This window comes from Acinonyx jubatus, chromosome B1 (genome assembly GCF_027475565.1).
Source record: "Acinonyx jubatus isolate Ajub_Pintada_27869175 chromosome B1, VMU_Ajub_asm_v1.0, whole genome shotgun sequence".
NCBI lineage: Eukaryota > Metazoa > Chordata > Mammalia > Carnivora > Felidae > Acinonyx > Acinonyx jubatus.
In genome coordinates, this window is record NC_069382.1 from 161151413 (window position 1) to 161173769 (window position 22357).

The following is a 22357-nucleotide window of genomic DNA, read 5'->3' on the forward strand; positions in this document are numbered from 1 at the left end:
CTTTCTGAACCGAGGACAAGTGATGGTAATAAGACACTGTCTTTTACCTTTGTTATTTATTAGTCTCTGGATTTCTGATCATCTAACCATAAAATCATGGATTAAATCTATTCTGTTTTTCAGCATCATAAATATAAATACTGAATTTTCCTTAACCTCATGAAATTATACTCTTTATATTACTTTTAGCTGTTAGAGAAAGGATTGTCCAGCATGCAGCAGTCATTACTACAGATCATCTATAGTCTTTTGAGCCATATTGACCTCTCTGCTGCCCCAGTCAAGCAGTTTAATCTGGAGATCATAAAGATTATTGGTAAATATGTACAGGTGAGTGACCACAAAATTTATGTATAGAATTCCTTGTAAAACAATGCTATGATCATAAAAAAAAAAACAAAAAACAAAACACTTGAAAGGTCCAAGAATAGGGAAGTAGTTAGTCCCTAAGTCATGTTTCCAGGAACACTTATGACATGGAAAAAATGTTCTTCATGTAAGTGACAAAAAGCAAACTCGGAATGGCAGGATTGGTGTGAGTTCCAATTTTGATTAATCGTTACATCTCTGAATACACATGTCAGTAGTGGCTGGAAAGAATGTACGTGAGTGGCAGCTGTCATCACCTCCGGACAGTATACTTGTGACTCTTCTGTACCCGCTACTAACCAGATACTAATAATGAACAGGTACTACGTTTAGAAACAGAAGAGCTCTTTGTAGAGTCTGTATTTTAGAGGTATTTTCTGTGTCTGATAGAAGGAGCCCAGATACTTAGAAAGTAGGAAATCAGACTTGGTTTAAACCACGTAAATGATGGTAAGTCAGTCTGGTCTGTACTGAATTTCACCTTTCAATTATCTGTTAAGAAAGGTCTTGCTGAGCAGAGCAGTGTTGTGGATACAACTTATCAAAGAGAGCAAACTCTTTAAGAGCCTTAACAGATTAAGATTTTTGTTTCTACCCCAGTTATATTTGCATTCAAGAAAGCAAAACTTACAAATGGAAATACTTGGTTAGCGATGAATTTGTCTTAGCCCATATCTGAAAGTAATAAAATGCTATTGGTTTCCATTATTCCGTTCAGTAATCCAGATTCCTTTTATATTCCCTTGAAGATCAGTGAATGCAAATAACGTTAAAATTCTTTGGTGACCCTGTTTATTTTCTCTATCTTCTCTCTGAATGAGAGGCTTCACCAAATAACAATTGTATGTATTTTTTTCTAAAGCACATTTTTCTTTTCTTCTTAAGGTATAAGAAGTTAACTCATCAAGTGTTTGCTGGGTCTCCCATAGAGACACACACCACATTGAATTACTAATTTAAAAAAATGCAGATGCATTATTTTATATTCAGAACCACAAGCTCACGTGTCCACTGGGCAAGCAAGTAACCATATGAGGGCATAGATTTCTGACTAAGTGAAGGCACACTCCCCATCTAAAAGGAACAGCACAACTTAGCTTCCCCTCCTGGCTGCCATGTTGGAATACAGAATGCAGGGCAGCCAGAACTTCTAACTTTTAAAGAGAAACTGGAAATGTGGGTTTTTCTGTAAAATCTCCTAATTTCAAAATGTTGACCCAAATTTATTTTTGACTCTTGTGTAAACCGAAGTCATATTTAGCTGACAGGTCATCATGGTTAGGTGACATCTGCTTTATTCAGACATTAAACATTTCACAGAATGGAGCTCCTCCTGATAATCTTTTGTATTTTAGGCACAACTACCAATATACTTTATAGAAACATCTCTGAAAAAGTTTTAGCTTTTTGCAATGCCGAGAGCTTCTAATTATTTCTGTCAGAAAAAAATGATGATGTCTACCTAGTCATAACTTTGTTAAATATAAACTACTTTAAAAAAATGATGTACTTGGTGCACCTGGGTGGCTCAGTCGGTTAAGCGGCCGACTTCGGCTCAGGTCACAATCTCGCGGTCCGTGCATTCGAGCCCCGCGTCGGGCTCTGGGCTGATGGCTCAGAGCCTGGAGCCTGCTTCCGATTCTGTGTCTCCTTCTCTCTCTGCCCCTCCCCCGTTCATGCTCTGTCTCTCTCTGTCTCAAAAATAAATAAAACGTTAAAAAAAAAAAAAGATGTACTTAAAATGTCACAATCTATGTGGACATTTTTATATTTATTAAATATTTTGTGCTTTAGGTGTCTTCATATCAAGAGGTTATTAAACATATTGGATAACTCAGTTCTGCCAAAGATTTTTCACTTACTTTTGGTCGTTGACAGAATGGTCAGCTGTGAAACAATATGTATAGCACAAGGTTGAGATGTGATTATGTTACCATAAATCAGAAAAAAAGGTTTTTTGACGTGTATGCTTTTCAACAGATGGCAGAAAAATACTGTAAATTCTTTATTAGAAATTGATTTTTCTTCTCTACAAGTACATCTTTTTTTTAGCTTTTTAAAAACCTTTTTACTGTAGAAAATTTCAAATAAATATAAAACTAGAATATGTAATGAATGCTTCCTTTTGTACCCATCACACAGCTCAGCAATCAACTCATTATTCTGTTTCATTTCTATTCTCTTCACTCCTATTACCCCTCCGGATTATGTTGAAGCAAATCCCAGACATCATACCATTTTATTCATACATAATTTTTAAGTTTCTCTAAAAGATAAGGACTTTTAAAATAATATAACCATATTAACATTATCACCGTTAACAGGATAAACATTAATTCTTTAATATTTACAGGTACATCTGCCATGTAAATCATTTTAAATTATGTTGGTCGAAATACACAAAAACTGAAAGCAGAAAAATAACTCAAAGAACATAGCCACCATATTGTAGGGGGAAAAAACTCACCCTATACAACTCAGTAACTCCTGAGAACATCAGTTTAGATGTAATGATTAATCAAAATTAGGAATCATTCCGATCCTACCCTTCAGATTTGGGCTTGGGTCATGGAGAAAAAAATCTAAATTCTTTTTAGTTTTTAAAATATTTTTGTGTCTGAAAAAGAAAGTAAGTAGGCATTAAAAATTATTTGCCTTGGGGCGCCTGGGTGGCTCAGTCGGTTAAGTGTCCGACTTCAGCTCAGGTCACGATCTTGCGGTCGGTGAGTTCGAGCCCCGCGTCGGGCTCTGGGCTGATGGCCCAGAGCCTGGAGCCTGCTTCCGATTCTGTGTCTCCCTCTCTCTCTGCCCCTCCCCTGTTCATGCTCTGTCTCTCTCTCTCTGTCTCAAAAAATAAATAAATGTTAAAAAATAAATAAATAAAAATTATTTGCCTCCAAGACTTCAAAAAAGACTTATTTAAAGTTTAGAGTCTGAAAGCATAAACTTCATTTATCTAGAAAGTTCACGTACATACAACCCCTTTGTTTAACCTACTGCCAGATTACTCTATTAGACTTCCTAAATTAAATTAATATTTGTGAAGCACCGATTAGGAGAAATGCAATACCAATTCTGAATTGGTAGCGTTGTAACGTATAGGATGTCTCAAAAATCTGACAGTAGAAATAATAATTTTCTTAACTTTCGTAACTCAGATCCTCTGCTAAGGACCTGAAAGTAAAAGCGAATGATTTACAGAAGTTGTTGCAGAAATAATATTTTCATTGTCTACAGTGTACACTAAATTTTGGTTCTTAAATATATATTTATACTTTTTATATGTGCATTATTTTTTTGAAAACAGAGTCCTTACTGGAAGGAAGCCCTTAACATATTAAAACTGGTGGTCTCTCGCTCTGCAAGTCTCGTTGTGCCCAACGATATCCCCAAGACCTATGGAGGAGATCTAGGTTCTCCTGAAATATCCTTCACCAAGATTTTTAATAATGTCTCCAAGGAGTTGCCTGGGAAGACCTTAGATTTTCATTTTGATATATCTGAGGTAAGGTGCTCTGTTTGAAATTTTCATTTGTTCATTTACTCACTCATCCGACAAGCATCGATTAAGCGCATACTCAGTAGGAGACGTTGTGATAGGTGCTTTGAAATTGGGGTGGGGGTGGTAAAAAGGCCTGTCCTTGGGAAGCATACAATCTCTTGGGTCAATGGGTAAATAAACATTGTGATAAGTGCTTTAGCTGGAAGTAAGTTAAAAGTACTGTAGGAAGATACAGCGTGTACCTCTAACCTGATGTGGTGTTGAAAGATAAAGTAGCCCTAGGCAAGCATATATGGAAGCTTGGGAACAGGAGATTAATGCAGGAAAAAGCAGCATGTGTGAATGAAGCCTCGTAGTGTGAGAAAGCATGGTATTCTGGAAATTTCCAATTTGTGCCATATCTTGAGCACAGACTATAGAGAATGCAAGTGTAGAGTATGATGGTAGATGAAGCCGAAGGCAGAGGAAGAGGCAAGATCATTAGGGATCTTGCATGCATCATAACAGGATGGTTTTATCTTGAAGCAGTGGGAACTCTTAAAGGATTTTTAACTGGAGTGGAAATTGTAGGATTTGCATTTGGGGAAGTTTACTCTGGCAACAGGATGGAAAAAATAGACCAGGATGGAAAAATAGACCAGGTGGAGAGGAGGCAAGTCAATAAGGAATCTGTTAGAATAATTAAAAGGTCATGTTGGCATGTCTCTAGGCAGTTGCAGAGAAAATGAAAAGGGAAGGGATGGTTTTCAGAATGACTAAGGAAGTCATAAACATCTTGATGGGAAGGAGAGGAAGTACTGAGTGAGGAAGAGGCATCAAGGACATTGCTTCGACAACTGGCTGAATGTTGGTACCTTTGAGAGAGAAGGGGAAGGCAAGGAGAACAGATCTTGGCAGGAAGGGAAGAGTGAGGAGATCAGCCTTGGATATACTAACTCTGAACTAAGAACCTACCAGTGGAGCTGCCTAGGAGGCAATTAGAGTTTATGTTTTAGGAGAAAACTGGGGTGGAAGTAACAATGTAAGGTCTTCAATGTTTTATAAGTGGGCAGTTAAAATTGTGAAAGGAAAAATAAGGCTAAAATAAACTAAGACCTGAAAAGCCCAGTATTTTAAAGGGAGAGAGAGGCAGGGTCCACCAGTGCAGAAGGGAACCTGGGCCCTTGACTATGTCACATATTAACACAAATCTCACATAAAAATGTTTGGCTCTTGGTGGAAACCCCCAGTTTTGTTTTTTTTCCAGCACCTGAGCCCATTCTTACTGGCCTTGGAGCCATTAAAGTGGTCTTTTAGAAGCCAAAGAAGGAATTTTTCGAGAAGGAAGTTACTGAACAACGATTGCAGGGAAGTTGAGAAAGATAAAAATGGAAGACCTAATTTCTTTAATATTATTGATTAGAATCATATAGATTTAAAAAATGTTTTGCTGTTCAGTCTTGGTGTTAGAATTTATCCAAATCTTTATGGGTTGTGTTTTTTAGATAGAAACTGTGTTTGTTGCTAATTTTTTAGTTAATATCAGAATTTCTGTCCTGAAGCACATAGTATAAGAATCTGATAAAGAAACCGGGCTTTCCTGTGTCTTCTGAGTCAGAAATTGTAACTTAATTATCTTGTCCAAAGCAGTGATAAGAATTCTCAAAAACACTTGATATACTTAATTTCAATTTGTTGCTTCAAAGATTACTAAGTACCTGCTGTGTATAGGCATTGGAGTAGAGGAGCAGAGATGAATCGCACAAGGTCTAGGGGACTCACGTGCACTAGGGAAGACAGCCACGTAAACAAATCACCAACACATGGCAAATGTCCAAGTATAATTACCCAGATGTGTGGCGTCAGAGAAGGCCTCCTTGGAGGTCTGGAGTCCCCATTAAAAGATGACCATGGGTTTGGTTGGTGAATATTCCATTCAAAGGCGGGGGTGGGGGGGGGGGCAGCATGTGCCAAAACACAGGTCCCTAAAGGCAAGGTGTGTTTGGAACACAATAGCAAGTTCAGGTTTGCTGGAGTGTAAAGTGAGGGTGGGTGTGATAGACGTCGAGGTTAGGGAGAGCAGCAGGAACCACGTCATAAAGGAACCGTGTGACATGCAAATGAGCTTGAATATGATTTTCAGATGTAAATTCAAGATGCTTCACAAAGCCAGAATAAATACAGATGAATTGTGGATGAGCATAGAATTTTTACCGAAACAAACTTGGAAATGTTACACATCAGATTTGTAGGGAGAAGCTACATGGATCCCTTCCTCTTTGGAGTTGTTACCCAGCTTGAATATTTGCAAAAGCACATAGAACAGTATGCATTGAAAAAACACCAAAATGGTAATAGATTAAATCTGAGTGGTAAGATGACAGGTGGTTTTTTGTTTTTTGTTTTAAATCACTTTAATATTTTCTGAGCTTTCAAAGAGGATATATTTCATAATCATGGTGGGGGATATGAAGGTGGTGGATTTTTGGTTTTGTTTCTGGTTTTTTTTTTTGCTTCAAAAAGTGACGTTTAGTCAAAGGGGGAAAAATGAGAAGTCCATCCTTAGGCTCCCTTCCCTCCCCGTTCCTGCTGCTCTTCAGCCCCCTAAGGACTGAACCTCGGGTAGGGTTAGGTCGCAGGACAGCCCCTCAGATAAGGTCAGCAACACTGAGGGGCATCTCCTCAATGGAGGTGTTGTAGAAGGTCTCAGTGTCTCGAAGAGTCCTCTTTTGTCACCATGTTGACAGCCACACTCTTATGGCCAAATCATTCACCACGACCGAGTCCGTGGATGTAGTTTTCCCTGCTGGTGGGAAGGTCACAGTTGATGACTAAAGAAACCTATCGCACATCAGTGCCTCTGGCCTAGGTCAGGGGAGAGGACAACTTCAGCATGGCAATGAGAAGAGCACACAGTCTATTCAGAAGAGACTGAAATGTATGTGCTAGGCAGCCACAGGAAGGCAAAGGAAACAAACATCCCCTCTTACCCAGCAACCTAAGGTGTGCCAGATTTTATTCCAAGTTGCTACTTTCCTGAAGAGGGGCATGAAGATGGTGTTTTTTTTTTTTTAAAGAAAGCAGATCCCTATTTAAAATAGGAGTAAGTAGGGGCGCCTGGGCGGTTCAGTTGGTTAAATATCTGACTCTTGATCTTGGCTCAGGCCATGATCTCACAGTTCATGAGTTCAAGCCCCGCATCAGTCTCTGTGCTGACAGCATGCGGCCTACTTGGAATTCTCCCTCCTTCTCTCTCTGCCCCTACCCCACTCATGCTGTCTCTCTAAAGAGATAAACTTAAGAATCACCTGGGTGGTGCAGTCAGTTAGGCGTCCGACTCTTGATCTCAGCTCAGGTCATGATTTCTCAGTTCGTGAGTTCAAGTCCCGCGTTGGGTTCTGTGCTGTTGGTGCTGAGCCTGCTTAGGATTCTGTCTCCCCTCTCTGCTCCTCCCTGCCTGTGCTTTCTCTCTCTAAATAGATAAGTAAAACTTCAAAAATAAATAAATAAACTTAAGAAGATAATAATAAAATAGGAATGAGCTGTCTGATTGTCTCATCTTCTCAGGGAGTCATTTTCAGTGAAGTGAAGTCTCCTGATTAAAAAAAAAAAAAAAAGACATCATGTGGTGCCTGACTGGCTCAGTGGAAGTATGCAACTCTTTAATTTTTTTTTTATGTTTATTTATTTTTGAGAGAGACAGTGTGAGCAGAGGAGGGGCAGCGAGAGAGGGAGACACAGAATCTGAAGCAGGCTCTAAGCTCTGAGCAGTCAGCACAGAGCCCAATGCAGGGCTCAGACTCACAAACTGTGACATCATGACCTGAGCCGAAGTCGGATGCTTAACCACCTGAGCCACCCAGGCGCCCAAAGCAGGCAACTCTTGATTTTGGGGCCGTGAGTTCAAGCCCCACACTGGGTATAGAGATAACTTAAATAAACAAACAAACTTTAAAAAATAAATTAATTTTTTAAAAGACATCATTCCATTTGATTTTTGTAACATCTACTTTATGCTGTTATCTTCCTTTGCTTTTTTTTTTTTTTTTTTTTTTTTGGTTGTTTGTAAAAAGAAAAAAAAAAGTCCTTACAGATCCACTACTAACCCCTTTATGGTGAAATATCCCAGTCGAACACTGTCCTTTTTGTTTCTCTGCAGACACCAATCATTGGAAATAAGTATGGCGATCAGCATAGTGCAGCTGGAAGAAATGGGAAACCCAAAGTTATTGCAGTTACTAGGAGTACTTCTTCTACTTCTTCTGGTTCTAATTCTAATGCCTTGGTTCCTGTTAGCTGGAAAAGGCCACAGTTATCACAGGTACATTAAAAAAAAAAAAAAATCAGAACCGAACATCTACAGAAGAATCAATTTTGTTGTATGTATGACAGCTTGAGAATTTGTCTTACTTATCAGTAATCCTAACATTTGCATTTTTTTTCCCCCTTAGCGAAGAACAAGAGAAAAGCTAATGAATGTGCTTTCTCTCTGTGGTCCAGAATCTGGCCTTCCAAAGAATCCATCCGTGAGTAATCATGATTGCATGCATAAAGGCTGTAAAAATCCTGTTACTACTCCATTAAAAAAAATGGAAATTATTCTGTCTCCTTGCTTGCCTTTTCTAACTTCCCTTATTTCATGGCATTAACTAAGAATGAAAAAGATATGGTCTCCATGGTACTTGGAAGTTACATTAATTAAGTATTCAACCAGTTCGACTTTAGCATGAAAACCAGATTGAAGCTCTGAATTCTTTGACAGATGAAGCCTGCGGTGGCTCTTCGGACACCAGTGTCTCATGAGCAGAGTGACAATGCTGACGGGTGGCCTTTTTTTTTTTTTTTTTTTTTTTTTTTTGGCTGGGCCTTAGGTTGTATTTTCTTCTAATGAGGATTTGGAAGTTGGTGACCAACAGACCAGCCTAATTTCTGCAACAGAAGACATGATTCAAGAGGAAGAAGTGGCCGTGGAAGACAACAGCAGTGAACAACAATTTGGCGTTTTTAAGGATTTTGACTTTTTAGATGTTGAATTGGAAGATGCAGAGGTAAGGATGTGGGCAGTCCGTATATTTATAGCTTACAGTTGCAAGTATATGAGAATTAAATGTTTGACCATAGCATCTTTCCTTATTAAGGTCAGTGTGAGGTCAAGAAGGTAAAATCGGGCTAGATGGGTGATGGGCATTAAGGAGGGCACTTGTGATAAGCACTGGGTGTTACACATAGGTGACTAATCACTAAATTCTACTCCTGAAGCTAATACTACACTATATGTTAACTAACTAGAAATTAAATAAAAACTTAAAACAACAAACGAATTAAACAAAAATGTTTTTAAAGGTAAAAATCTAAATTGGGAAGTAAAGGTGACTAGTACGGTTGGTCAGTTAGCAGAAGTAGTGTGAAACAGAAGAGGAACGTCTAATTCTTACTCTTTGCCCCAAGAAATAAAAAGTGAAAAATGGGTTTCTTCCAAAGTTATGTCTTTAATTTAGGATATGCTTATGTTTCAAATGAGACAGACAAATTAATATGCAGCAAAATGGTAAAAAATTATATTAAAATTTATCTAACACTATTTTAAAGTATAAGTACAAACACTTAACACTAAGTTAAATTAAATGAACTCACATGATTTCGAGGGCTTTGACTTTCCAGAACTCTCTACTGTGTCAAATGACCGAGATTCTACCTGCGACATCCTCACTGTTTTCTTCTTCGTATTGTAGCCAGCCCCCTCAAATGACTCCTTTCACGTAGCACCAAGGGGCTCTATCCTCTAAGTTGATTCAGTCTAGATTAAATAGATAGGTATGTGTCAGTTTGGATGATTTCGAAATGAAAAATCAGACTCAAAAGGCGGATTTACGAGCTTACAAAACTGAGGTAGTCCAGAGGGTTATAGCTTATTTAGATGTGGCTCAGGGAGGTCTCTGATCATTTCTCTGCAGTTGGCTAGGCTCCGCCCTTCTCTGCAAGTCTCTGTCACATGGTTATGTCCACATCCAGCAGTGTTCAAAGCAAATGAAGGTCACTTTTGTAACAGTGAAGAAGTTGCTCTCCTAAACGTCCTCAGCACACTTCCTGTTACATGAGTGGGTCAAGCTGGATCATTTGCCAATTTCTGAAATAGTCATTGTGGCAAAGAGAACAGGATTGCCCTGACATTGTGAGGCTCTTCGGGACCTATTCCTGTAGCTCATCCCCCTAAACTTGCAACTCCTAAACCTAAAACGTTTGTCACATAAGTTTCAAAAGTGTTCATTCTAAAATGTATACAAATACCTATATTTGAGAAGCCCAAAATGCCTTGTCATCCGGTATCCATCCCATGTCATTGACACATCTTTCTCCAAAGAATTTAAAGTCGCTCACATAACTCAAATGCATTGATTAACCCTCTTGAAGGGATGTTTCCTTTGGCTCTAATAGGTGAGGAGGGATGAAATGTAATGGCCTGCGCTGTGTCACATCATTAGTTGTGGACAGGAGACCAGTTTAAGGAGGTCCTCCTACATGCTTCATCCTCCTTTGCATATAGAAGGGTACAACCATGGTGGCTCAGGGTCAAACCAATTGCCTTTGTACTCGGCATGAACATGTTCCCAAAGACACATGGATAGGTTCACAGGAGCCCCCAAGCAAGTATTATTCAGCCTCATAGGGCAGTGGCTTTTAAACTTTTTTTGTTTTTGTTTTTACTGTGATCCATACTTAATACATTTTATATCACATCCAAGTAGATACACATACCTTTAAAATGAAAGTTTCAAGAATACGCAGCCTTGTGGCACCTTGCTGGCTCAGTCAGTGGAGCGTGTGACTCATGATCTTGGGGTTGTGAGTTCAGGCCCCACACTGGGTGTAGAGGTTACTTGAAAAAAAATAAAAAGAATATGCAGCCTCACCCTATGCTGTTATGCACGCTGATATTTCCTATTCTCTTTCATTTTTTTTTCCAAAGTGGCAGATCACCATCCTCTAAAATTGATTTCACATCCCAGTTTCAAAAACACGTTGTAAGAAGTAGGACTGACTTGAATAATCAGACAAGAAAGTCTGATGGATTGAAGAGCCTTGCTGCCCGACCACAAGGGCATGAGCAGCTCCTAAACTCTAATGCAGTTATTTGTTTTCAATTGAGAGTTTAAAATTTGTGAAGGCAGGCAGGATCTTGACATGTTTGCAATGGTAAAGTTACTTATTTTGTTTGCTTTTTTATCTTCTTTTTTTTTTAAGACCTCTGTAAATGCTTCCAAGTTTATCCCACACCCTAATACATAGGTACTAATTAACATGGATTTTGAACAGAACTTTGGCAAATTGAATTAAAGACGCTTAATGTAGTTTTGTCTTTAATTCAAGTCATAGTGATTTGGGTGGGTGGTGTTCATGTATGCCTCATCATTAGACAATTCAAATAGTAGAGATTCTTTAAAACCTAAATATAGTCTTGCTTAAAACATGGTAGTAGGAAATACTTTGCTACAAAACAAATGAAACTGTTAATTAAACTTCTAAAATACCCCCCAAATACCTGCCAACCTTGGAAGCTCCCCGTGTGTAGTCATTCATTCACCAAACAAATATTTAGGGCTGTTGCCATTATTATGTACTGTGCTACATAATAATAACTGAAATATCTGGTAGGAAGGTGGCTTTTCGAACTTTGACCTGCAGGGTTTCTAAGACTTCAAGGCTGTACCCAGAGTGCAGGCAAAGAGCTCCTTGTTACCTTTTGGAGCCAGAGCAGCTTGGGTTTAGTTCATCAGCTTTGCACGGTTGACTTCCATTTTAAATTTCATTCGAAATAAGTATTGCTTTGCTTTATTTAAAAAAAAAAAAAAAAAGGATTTGAAAACCTCTATCCTAGCCAGTGCCTCTTGAGTAAAGGAACACAAATAAATCCTATATTGCTGGCCAACAACTCATTGTCATTTGTCATATCAGGGCTTAAGAGCGAGTGTAAGAATTATATCCTTGCAAAAGGAGGATCAGCTTAGAATAACAGAAACATAACTTCTATAAATCCATAAGTGGGGTGAAATTGAAATCTGCCCTATTTCCTCTTGACCTTTTGAACTTGTCAAAAGTTATGTTTTGATGGCTTTGATCTTGATTTTAGACTATTTTATAGTAAAAAATGGCCACTGGGTTTAGCCAGAAACATTCTCTAGACGAAAATAATTGTGACCCTGTATGTTGTCAACTGAATGTGGGTACTTTAAGTCAGTTTTGCATTGTATCAAGTATTAAATCTATGTAAATCTTGAAGATTTTCTGAAAGTTCGTGTTTGCAAAGTGTATCACAGAAATGTTGTTTTCAGTGTCTGTCTCTGACTTCTTCATAATATAGTTTGCATAAAAAAGTAATTTGAATCACATGTTGGCTTTCTACTCAGAGCTTAATCCAGAGCTTGAATCAGTCTTTGGGTTTGAGAAATCACAAAGAGTTTTCCCCCAAAAGTGTAGCGTATATTTAAATGTTTGTCTTCGTTCTTTCTAATTCTGTGTGTTTTCCTTTTTGCTAACCAGGAACTGCAGGTAAGTTGCAGCCTGGTGTTGTGGATTGTTTATGTATCGTTGTCTGTGATGTATTCGTCTTCTTCGTGGTCTCATTTGTGTTTGGGCATTACAATAGAAATGGCCTAGACAGTAGGTTTAGTCGGTCCCCAGTCATACAATATAGGAGGTCAAGAAAATTATTTAGTTAAAACAGGCTCAACCAAATATTGTGATCTCTTTAAATATGAATATTTAACGATGTTTTAAAAGTTTCGAGAAATTGAAGGGCTGATTGAAACTCTGCTTATGATGATGCATTGAGTATTTTTCATCTCAGTACATGTTTTCCTGGTGTGTTGTGTTTACTGTATTTATACACATGTATCTGAGGCCTTAGAGATCATGTCTTTCTTTTCCAGGGTGAAAGTATGGACAATTTCAACTGGGGAGTCCGCAGGCGCTCACTGGACAGTATTGACAAAGGGGACACTCCCTCCCTCCAAGAGTACCAGTGCTCCAGCAGCACCCCCAGCCTGAACCTGACCAACCAGGAAGACACGGACGAGTCCTCGGAAGAGGAAGCAGCTCTCACAGCAAGCCAGATACTGTCCCGCACGCAGATGGTACACACTTACCTTCTCATACAGCGACAGTTGGTCTCACTCTCCTCTTAACTTCCACCTTAGTCATTACTGTCTCTGGATTTTCCGATTTTCATTTCACTTTGGGTAAAACGCACACACCGAAATGAAAATACAGAGTTGCATTGCTAACGGAGCGTGCTGTTCATGACATTACTCAACATTTACGTTTATGCCGCACACCCTTCAGCAGCTGAGACAGTGTTACCTTCTCTCCTAGTGATGGCGAGTCGCTCTGGACACTTCTAGAGGTCCTCATCTTGAGTGACGCGTAGTTTTGGTATCCGTGTGGACACCAACACTGCTTTATCCGCCACCCACTTTTCTTCGCTGGTTGGCGTGGAAAGATCGAGCACAGCTTTGTGCCTTTCGAGATCCGGTCAGTTATATGTGGGGGTTCCGACTTGTGGCCCAGAGGCTACATGGCAGAGATTAAAGAGTGAGTGAAACATGAGAAAAGGAAGCCCGCAAGGCTAGTCTGCCTGCTCAGAAATGTGGGAGTGAAAGGGATGGCAGGAGGAAAGGAGGTATGGAAGGCCCCCCGCGGGGCACATAGATAGGAATCAGTGTTGCCAGCAGGCTGCACTGACCTAGCTCTCAAGGGATACCCTTTTCACACTGAGCCCAGCCATGCCCTCTCTTTTGCCCCTGTTTGCTCCACGTTCAGTCGGCTGGTGGAGCGCTGGCCGCAGTGTTGAGTGGCAGGGGCTGCTCTGGCTGTAAACAAAATGGGAAGTTGCCAGTTTGCACGTGGCTTCCGGTCACCTCTCCAATTTGGGCATCTCATTGTTGTCCCACGATGTCTTTCAGTCAACCCTCATGTAAGTGTTAAATGATGAACAGCAACTGATGATAATAACAGCAACTGTTACCACTCACTGGATGCTTGTCATGCCCCAGCCTCTATGAAGGGTGTTTGGCATCTATTAGTCTGCAGAACACCCCGCCCCCCAACCACATGAAGTAAGTACGGTTATCGCAATTCTGCAGGACGAGCCACTTGTCCCAGGACACATAGCTACTAGTTAAGTAGGCTGGAGCCAAGCCGTCTGCCTCCACATCCATGCCACCTAACGCTTCGTCCTCCTTGGGACTATTTTCATTTAATCGAGTTACTGGCAACAGTGACTGAAGGAGGCACCAGCCCTCCGTGGAGCCAGACCGTGGCATTGTGCCGCCAACCTTCTGTGTAACTATGGTCAACCTACCTAACTTCCCCTTTAAAACTGGACTCTGGATAGTGTCTGCCTCATGGGAATTTTGTGAGGAGGAAGGCCACCCAGCCTACAATAAATGCTTAACAGAGGTTTGCTCCCGTGAGAGCCATGGGATAGAACTGCCTGTCTCCTCAAAATCCTAGAGGAGAACACAGGCACCAACCCCTCTGAACTCGGCCGGAACAACTTCTTACTCAGCACGTCTCCAGAGCAAGGAGACAAAAGCAAAACTGGACTACTGGGACCTCATCAAAATAAAAAGCTTCTTTACAGTGAAGGAAACAGTCAACAAAACTAAAAGGCAACCGACAGAATGGGAGAAGATACTTGTAAATATCTGATAAGGGATTAGTATCCAAAATCTATAAAGAACTTACCACACTCAACACCCAAAAAATAAATAATTCAGTTAAGAAATGGGAGAAGACAGGAATAGACATTTTTCCAAAGAAGACATCCAGATGGCTAACAGACACATGAAAAGATGCTCAACATCACTCATCGCCAGGGAAATACAAATCGAAACCACAATGAGATAGCCCCTCACACCTGTCAGTGTGGCTAAAATTAACAACACAGTAAACCACAGATGTTGGTGAGGATGCAGAGAAAGGGGAAACCCTCTTAACACCGTTGGTGGGAATGCAAACTGGTGCAGCTGCTCTGGAGAACAGCATGGAGGCTCCTCAAAAAGTTAAAAATAGAACCACCCTATGACCCAGCAACTGCACTACTAGGTATTTACCCACAGGATACAAAAAGACAGATTCGAAGGGGCACATGCACCCCAGTGTTTATAGCAGCACTATCAACAATAGCCACATTATGGAAAGAGTCCAAATGTCCACCGACTGATGAATGGATAAAGAAGATGTGGTATATATATACAATGAAATATTACTCAGCCACCAAAAAGAATGAAATCTTGCCATTTATATAGTTTATTAATGCTAAGTGAATAAGTCAGAGAAAGACAGATACCATATGATTTCACTAATGTGTAAAATTTAAGAAATAAAACATGAACAGAGGGGAAGGGAAAAGAGAGGGAAAACAAATGACAAGAGACTCTTAAGAACAGAAAACAAACTGAAGGTTGCTGGAGGGGAGGTGGTAGACGGATTGGGGCTAGATGGGTGATGGGCATTAAGGAGGACACTTGTTGGGATGAGCACTGGGTATTGTATGGAAGTGATGAACCACTAGATTCTGCTCCTGAAACCAATATAGCACTACATGTTAACTAAGTAGAATTTAAATAAAAATGAAAACTAAAAAAAAAAAAAGAAGAAAGAGAAAAAAAGAAAAGAACTATCTCCTTATAAGGCCAACCCTAGTCCTAGTGGTAACAAAATAAAAAAAACGAATTCAAAGTTGCTTCCTCTTCACAGGGGGAATGATGGTTTTTGCCTTTACCTACTCTGAATCAGAAACTTGATGATTTATGTTACTGACTGTGAAGAATTTATAACCCTGCTTATTAAAAGGAAAAACTCTAGTATTCCCTTTTTTTCTGATTCTTTTCCAAGAATATAAACCCACTAATGACAGACTGCCATTACAACAACTTTATTGTCCTAATTCTTCTTGGCTGACTGAAGTTTTGTCATATTTTGGCTTAGAGAAGTGAACAGCCTATTCAGACTTACGTGCCTGCCCCCCGGTTAACGCTGCTTCTTGCGAAAGCACTGCCTGCCGGGCCCTGGAGCCACAAGGAGGGAGAGAGCCCCCGTCCTCACAAATGTTCACACCGGCTGAAAACACAACATATTACCATAAAAAGTGAATTTGGGTTCACGATGAACGTAGTTATGCGGAGGTCTTCCACTTTGGTAGTTTTTGTTTAGCGAAGCTTAACCTGCATGAATGGATGCTGCTGGGTTAGCCGCTCATATTAACAGCATCGATTCTGTCACAGAGTGGGGGGGGGGGGGGAGGTAATTTTAGGAAGTCAGGCTCTTTCTAACTAAGCCCCCAAAATAAGATACAGAGGCGGTGTGGCTTTTGTGACCATCACTGGCTCACGGATGACTTCCTTATTTTCCTGTTTCTCCTTGCAGTTAAACAGTGATTCTACTGCAGACGAAACACTGCCAGACCATCCCGATCTACTTGTTCAGTCTCAAGATTCCACTGGCAGCGTCTCAACAGAAGAAGTGCTTCAAATCAGAGATGAGACCCCAAGTTTGGAGGCTTCTCTAGATAATGCTAACAGCCAGCTGCCTGAGGTGGGGAGAAATGGGGGCTGGTGCCTGGCCAATCTGGGCTCCTTTTAGCACTCTGTTACATCCCTTGCTTTTCTTTCAAAAGAGTTTTCATCTGATACACTAATTATTTGATTTGTTTCCAGTATTTCTAACCTGTTGGGTTGTTTTAAATGAAATAGTCAAATCTGATGATTTAAAAAAAAAAAAAAAAGTTGGCCGATTAAGGAAATGACCCACAGGTTATAAATAATCTTGAGTGTTTTTAATGAGCATTTTGTGCTGCAGAGTGTGATTGAGGTCAATGTCAATGGACAGATGCTTCTCTGGGGTGGTGAGCATCTTCTCTGGTGCTGTATCTTCTTGGAAGGACGGCTTTTATTTTTTCTTCTCTTTTTGCTTTGTGTTTGGGTTTATGTGATTGGTGCTATGATTGGGATTCAGACCTCAGGCCAGCTGTGTTAGCAGTTGGTTAAATGAAACCTTTTTAAAAAAGACGTTGGAACTACTAGTATTACGATTTTTGGAAAGGCCTGTGAGAAGTAAGCCAGATCCCAAGATAATGACTGACCAAAAATAAGTAAGTATTTGTTTTCTTGGTGGCTTTTTTCCCTTAAGATTATTATACTCTTTTTTCTTTTTCTTTCTTTTTTTTTTTTTTTTTTTTAACTATAATTGCTATAGTTCTGTCATATGTGCTTTTATGCTTTGGTAAGTATTAGGGAAATACTACATTTTTTTCAGTATTAACCAAATTAATGTAATTACTAGATCTCATTATTTTAGTTAGTTGAATTCTCATGTTCTTATTAAGCTTATAGTGTATTTTATATTTTTAACAGTAAACATAGTCTGAAATGAAGGCATTTTGGCATTTAAAATATTTTTTTTAAATGTTTGTGTATTTTTGAGAGAGAGAGAGAGAGAGAGAGACAGAGCGTGAGCAGGGGAGGGAAAGAGAGAGAGGGAGACACAGAATCCAAAGCAGGCTCCAGGCTCTGAGCGGTCAGCACCGAGCTGGATGTGGGGCTTGAACCCACGAACCATGAGATCACGACCTGAGCTGAAGTCGGATGCTTAACCAACTGAGCCACCCAGGCGCCTCTTTTTGGCATTGTAAGTGTATGCCTAGTATGGCTTAAGTTTAGATAATTCAACAAATATTGAGATTCTCTTAGATGCCACGCATTGAATTAGATGCTAGAAAGATGAATAAGGCATGGTGACCCTCACTCTCAGAGAGGGAATTGTCAATTGAGAGAGATAGAGAAGGTGTAAAAAAGAAAAGGAAAAAAAAAGCATTCCATTCCAGTACAAGAAACATAATAACAGCATGTTCGGGGCTTTGTGAAAACTCAGGAGAGACTGATCGTCTGTATACCAGGGAGATGGTGGTAAAGGGCAGTCCCGGCAATGGGGACATCGCAGGCAGAGGGACACCATGTGGAAGGACAGGGCAGCGCGAAATAATATGGCATGTTCAGGTAACCGCAGGACATTGAGTACTTCTGAAGAATAAAATGGGAGGAGGAGAAGAGATGGGTAGGGTCTAAGACGAGAAGGGTCCTACATGCCATATTGAAGACGTAGACTTTATCTCAAAATGATCACGAGTCATGAATTGTCATTGAAGAGATACCTGTTACATGACAAGCACTGTACCAGATGCCTAAACGAGAATACAGGTCATGCAAGCATTCGGTGATTTCACCGATACCCATGGAGCCCCTACTGCATGCTGGTCACTATTCTAGGCCCTGGGCATGTGGTGCCATGTGGAAAAGCCTCCTGGTTTTATGGAGCTTACTTGTAGTAAAAGATATGATAAGCAGGTAAGACAGAATAAATACATCAGAAACTCATCACCCTCTTAGCTGTACTAAGAAAATCTAACAGAAATGTGGAATCGGTGAGGGAGAAAAGGCGGCACTTGAAGTGAAGCCTCAGTGACAAGGAGATGTGGAGGGAGGAAGTCCCAGGCTGAGGGAGCAGCCGTTAAAAAGGCCACGGTGTGTGTGAAGAGCAAGCTGGCCTGTGGGGCTGGATCGCAGTGAACAGGAGCCGGGAGGACGGACGAGGAGAGGGGTGGGCAGATCCTGCAGCCACAGAGCAGGTAGCCGTCGGAGCATTTGAGCAGAAGAGGGACATGATCTGATTGAGTCTGCGTTTTAAAATCTCTTCTTTGGTGTGGAATACGGAAAGTAGATTCTGGTACTTGCCACATGAAGCTTGCAGTCTAGGCACCTGTCATCAGGAGAGGGTCCATCCAGTCTGGTTTGTGTTCTGGTGAGGTCTCTGTGAGAAGTGTGGAGGGTGGGTGGGAGGAGGCCGAGAGGAGATAAACCAGAAGAACCTTAGATGAGATAAGGGGGGGCCTGAAAGAGTGCATGAAACTTACAAATGTTTCCAGGAGAGACTGGACCGATTTAGAGATGCACCTTAAGTAGCCTGTATTCCTTTTCCGTTGCTGGGAGGCTTGTTAAGTGAGCCGTAATTCCTTGTTAATAACCTATCGACTGTGTCTGGTTTGGATCATAGCATGTGAAAAGGTCTCATTAGAAACCACGGAAAACAGCCCAGTACTAGAAATACCTTCCTAACAAAAGCAGTGAGGTTAAGGGTTGTGTGTCATAATTCTGTTTACTTGACAAATGGGAAGTCTTTTATTTTGGGTTATTAAAATAGCTATAATCATAGTAAACTACTGATAGAAATTCATGTCATATTTATATTTATTGGAGATAAACTGAAAATTCACATATATTTCCATATATATATTGGAAACTGTTATTTCAGGTGGGACGGTCACTCATCCAACTATATTTGATGGCTTGTTTCCAAGACACTGTAAAGTTCCTGATGATACTTTTTTTTTCCTAAAGGAAAAACACTTCACTGTACTAGGTTTATTTCCTTTTCCAGTCGTGGGTTTCATTTTCACTGTAAGCTTTGACACAAGTGAATAAGGATGAAGTAGACATTCATAAGCCATAGGATTTCATTTGGAAACAGTTCTGTTAACTTTACAATTATCACCAAAGAATGGCTGTCCAAGGAGAATAGTACGAGTTTGTTTCTGTTAGGTATGCTAGCCTAGTCTGTTTTTCCCTCGTATGCCAGGGAGTGTCAAATGACCTCAAATTGCCCTTTTTAAAAAGGCATGAAAACACCAAGATAATGAAGTAAAACCATAATTCTGTTAACTTCTCCAGATGAGGAGTTAATTTGAATAGGTAAAATACTTTCTGAATTAAAGGGAGAATCCAATCCTAGAGTTGTTTGAGGGTTTTTTCCCCTTCAATGATGTTAACATCAGGAAGATAAAACAGAACAGGCTGATGTGTTTCATGTCATGACAAACTTTCAGAGCTCAGTTTGCTCCTTTCTTCTCTGGAATGTGTACAAATTACACTCTGAGCTGTTAAGGGATTACTTTCTTCACTTGTATTTATTAGAGAAACCTTCACAGAGGAATTTCTTCTAGTATTTGTAATAGTTTACATACCAGTTCATGGATGACAGAGATTACTCCTTACAGGAAATGAATCTCTGATTTTTTATTTTAATGTTTTATTTATTTTTGAGACAGAGAGAGACACAGCATGAGCAGGGAAGGGGCAGAAAGAGAGGGAGACACAGAATGTGAAGCAGGCTCCGGGCTCTGAGCCGTCAGCCCAGAGCCCGACGCGGGGCTCGAACTCACAAACGGCAAGACCATGACCTTAGCCAAAGTCACATGCTTAACCAACTGAGCCACCCAGGCGCCCCAGGAAATGAATCTTTGAATGTAATTGTGTGTGTGGTGTGTGTACACACACACATCATTGTGTAATAAGATAAAGCTCAAGAAAATTTGAGTCTCACAATGTACATATAACAGTGGAATCCATTCCATTAGCCCAAAAGCACTCTCTTCATGAAATCTAAGTGCTATTAGAAAATTTCAGCATGTAGTATATGTTAATAATTACAGGTAAAACGTCTATTTTGTAATTGTTATTCAATAACAAATGACAACCAAATATAGGTATAAAGTAATGAAAAGTGAGGGCATTAAACTAAGAAGTGTGGTGGGTCATCTCAACATGGTATATTCCAGTTGATGTAGAAGGAAAAGTAAATGCTAATAAAATTCTAGGTATAGAAATGCCTCTAACACTGTCACATAAATTATCTTTCCAAATAACTAATGCTTGCCACTTGAATGGCCAATCTTTTTTTTGTTTTTTATTATTATTTTTTTAATGTTTATTTATTTTTGAGAGAGAGAGAGACTGAGCACGAGTGGGGGAAGAGCAGAGAGAAAGGGAGACACAGAATCCGAAGCAGGCTCCAGGCTCTGAGCTGTCAGCCCAGAGCCCGGCGTGGGGCTCGAACTCAGAAACTGTGAGATGATGACCTGAACTGAAGTCGGAGGCTTAACTGACTGAGCCACCCAGGCCAAATCTTTTTTAAGAACTTCAGAGGCAGACAGAGCGTATTGAATATAAGCTTTTGGAATGATTAAGGAATGATTGTACTGTATTATTTAAAAAGTGCTATTCTGTGCAGACTCAGAGTTTGCTGCCTTCTCTGCTTAATAACACCAGGCCAGTTTTCCCTTCAACATGTTTTGTGTTTTCCTGCCACATTTCTGTGCCACATTTCTTTCCTATCGTCTATGTCCTTTTCCCTGAAATGCTGTCTTGGTCAGCTTGGGCTCCTATAACAAAATGTCAGAAGCTGGGCATCTGAAGAAATCTGCTTCTCCCTTCCAGAGGCCAGGGAGTCCAAGATCAAGGTGCCAGCTGGTTCACTGTGTGGTGAGGCCTCTCTTCCTGGTAGCTCTTCCTGCTGTGTCCTCACATGGTTAAAAAAAAAAAAAAAGAAGAACTAGCTAGATCCCTGGCCTCTTCTTGTAAAGGCACTCATCCCATTCATGAGGCCCCTCCACTACCCAAAGGCCTCATCTCCTAATACCATCACATTGGGGGTTGGTGTTTCAACATATGAATTTTGAGGGGATAAAAACATTCAGTCCATGACACTATTACTAACCCATCTTTGTAAAAGCCCATCATATGTTGTTTTCTCCAAAGAGACTAGTCTCCATTACCTCAAGCAGATGTGACCTTTCCCTTCTTTGAGTAACAGCAGTCCTTTGTACAGTGCACATAATATTTACCTTACACTTAATATACGCTATATTACCGTTATTTGCATATTAGCCTAACCCCGTTAGATTGTAAATTAATTGTAGATAGCTATTAATTTATCCCAGAGCACCCAGCCCAGAATCTGGTCAAAAACCTTCATTTGTTTTATGTTACAGATGAATTTTACAGATGTATAAACTGAGGCCCATACTAGTCTCAGGTCAGGGGCTCTTTCACTTGCTTTTCATATTTTGGAGGAAAAATTCTTTGACCCATGAAGAAGAGTGACTCTGCTGCACAACTAAGTAGTAACTTAGGACCAAGCACGGCAAGGAACTGATCTTTATTCCTACGACGGAGACCATCAGTGCTTATTTTCGCACAGATTAAACTAACATCTGTGCACCTTAAAATTTGTGTCGATACACCCTCATGGTACACATACGCTTTGGAAGTATCTTTCTTTTTCAGGAGTGGTGGTTCATTTATTTAGCCAGTGTGTGTTGGGCTTCCAGTGGGTGCAGGGCATGTGGCAACATTGTTTCAGTCATGTTGCAGCGAGTAGGAAGGGAAAACCACTAGTGCCTAACATAGGAGTGTATCATCATTTGCCTAGAGTTAGGCGAGGGCAGGCATTCTTTTTGGTGAATGCGCTTGTAATTCATCCAACTTGCAAAGTACGGCAGTCTAAAATTTCCCAGGGTTTGCTGAATTCTAACTCTGTGATGAAGGGTACTCCTATTACCTGAAAGTAACTCTTCCATCACAAATACTCAGCTCGTTTAGAAACCAGTAAGGATGC

General features: G+C 40.2%; 1 protein-coding gene and 1 non-coding gene across 10 annotated transcripts in view; one reads left to right on the plus strand and one right to left on the minus strand.

Moving 5' to 3' along the window:
* FRYL (FRY like transcription coactivator) overlaps nucleotides 1-22357 on the plus strand; it is a 267508-nt gene that overhangs the window by 224877 nt on the left and 20274 nt on the right. For all 9 annotated transcript variants that reach the window (XR_008296329.1, XM_053217387.1, XM_053217385.1 and 6 more), the window contains 7 exons: nucleotides 190-330; nucleotides 3677-3874; nucleotides 8010-8171; nucleotides 8302-8376; nucleotides 8722-8898; nucleotides 12778-12981; nucleotides 16277-16444. Coding sequence is in view for 8 of the 9 variants with exons in the window: in XM_053217387.1 (XP_053073362.1) it covers nucleotides 190-330; nucleotides 3677-3874; nucleotides 8010-8171; nucleotides 8302-8376; nucleotides 8722-8898; nucleotides 12778-12981; nucleotides 16277-16444 (1125 nt within the window). In the remaining variant the exon portion in view is untranslated. The remainder of the gene's footprint in view (nucleotides 1-189; nucleotides 331-3676; nucleotides 3875-8009; nucleotides 8172-8301; nucleotides 8377-8721; nucleotides 8899-12777; nucleotides 12982-16276; nucleotides 16445-22357) is intronic.
* Nucleotides 6791-6904, minus strand: LOC113600958 (small nucleolar RNA SNORA67). Its single transcript, XR_003422075.1, has one exon. It is a non-coding gene; the product is annotated as a small nucleolar RNA SNORA67 (small nucleolar RNA).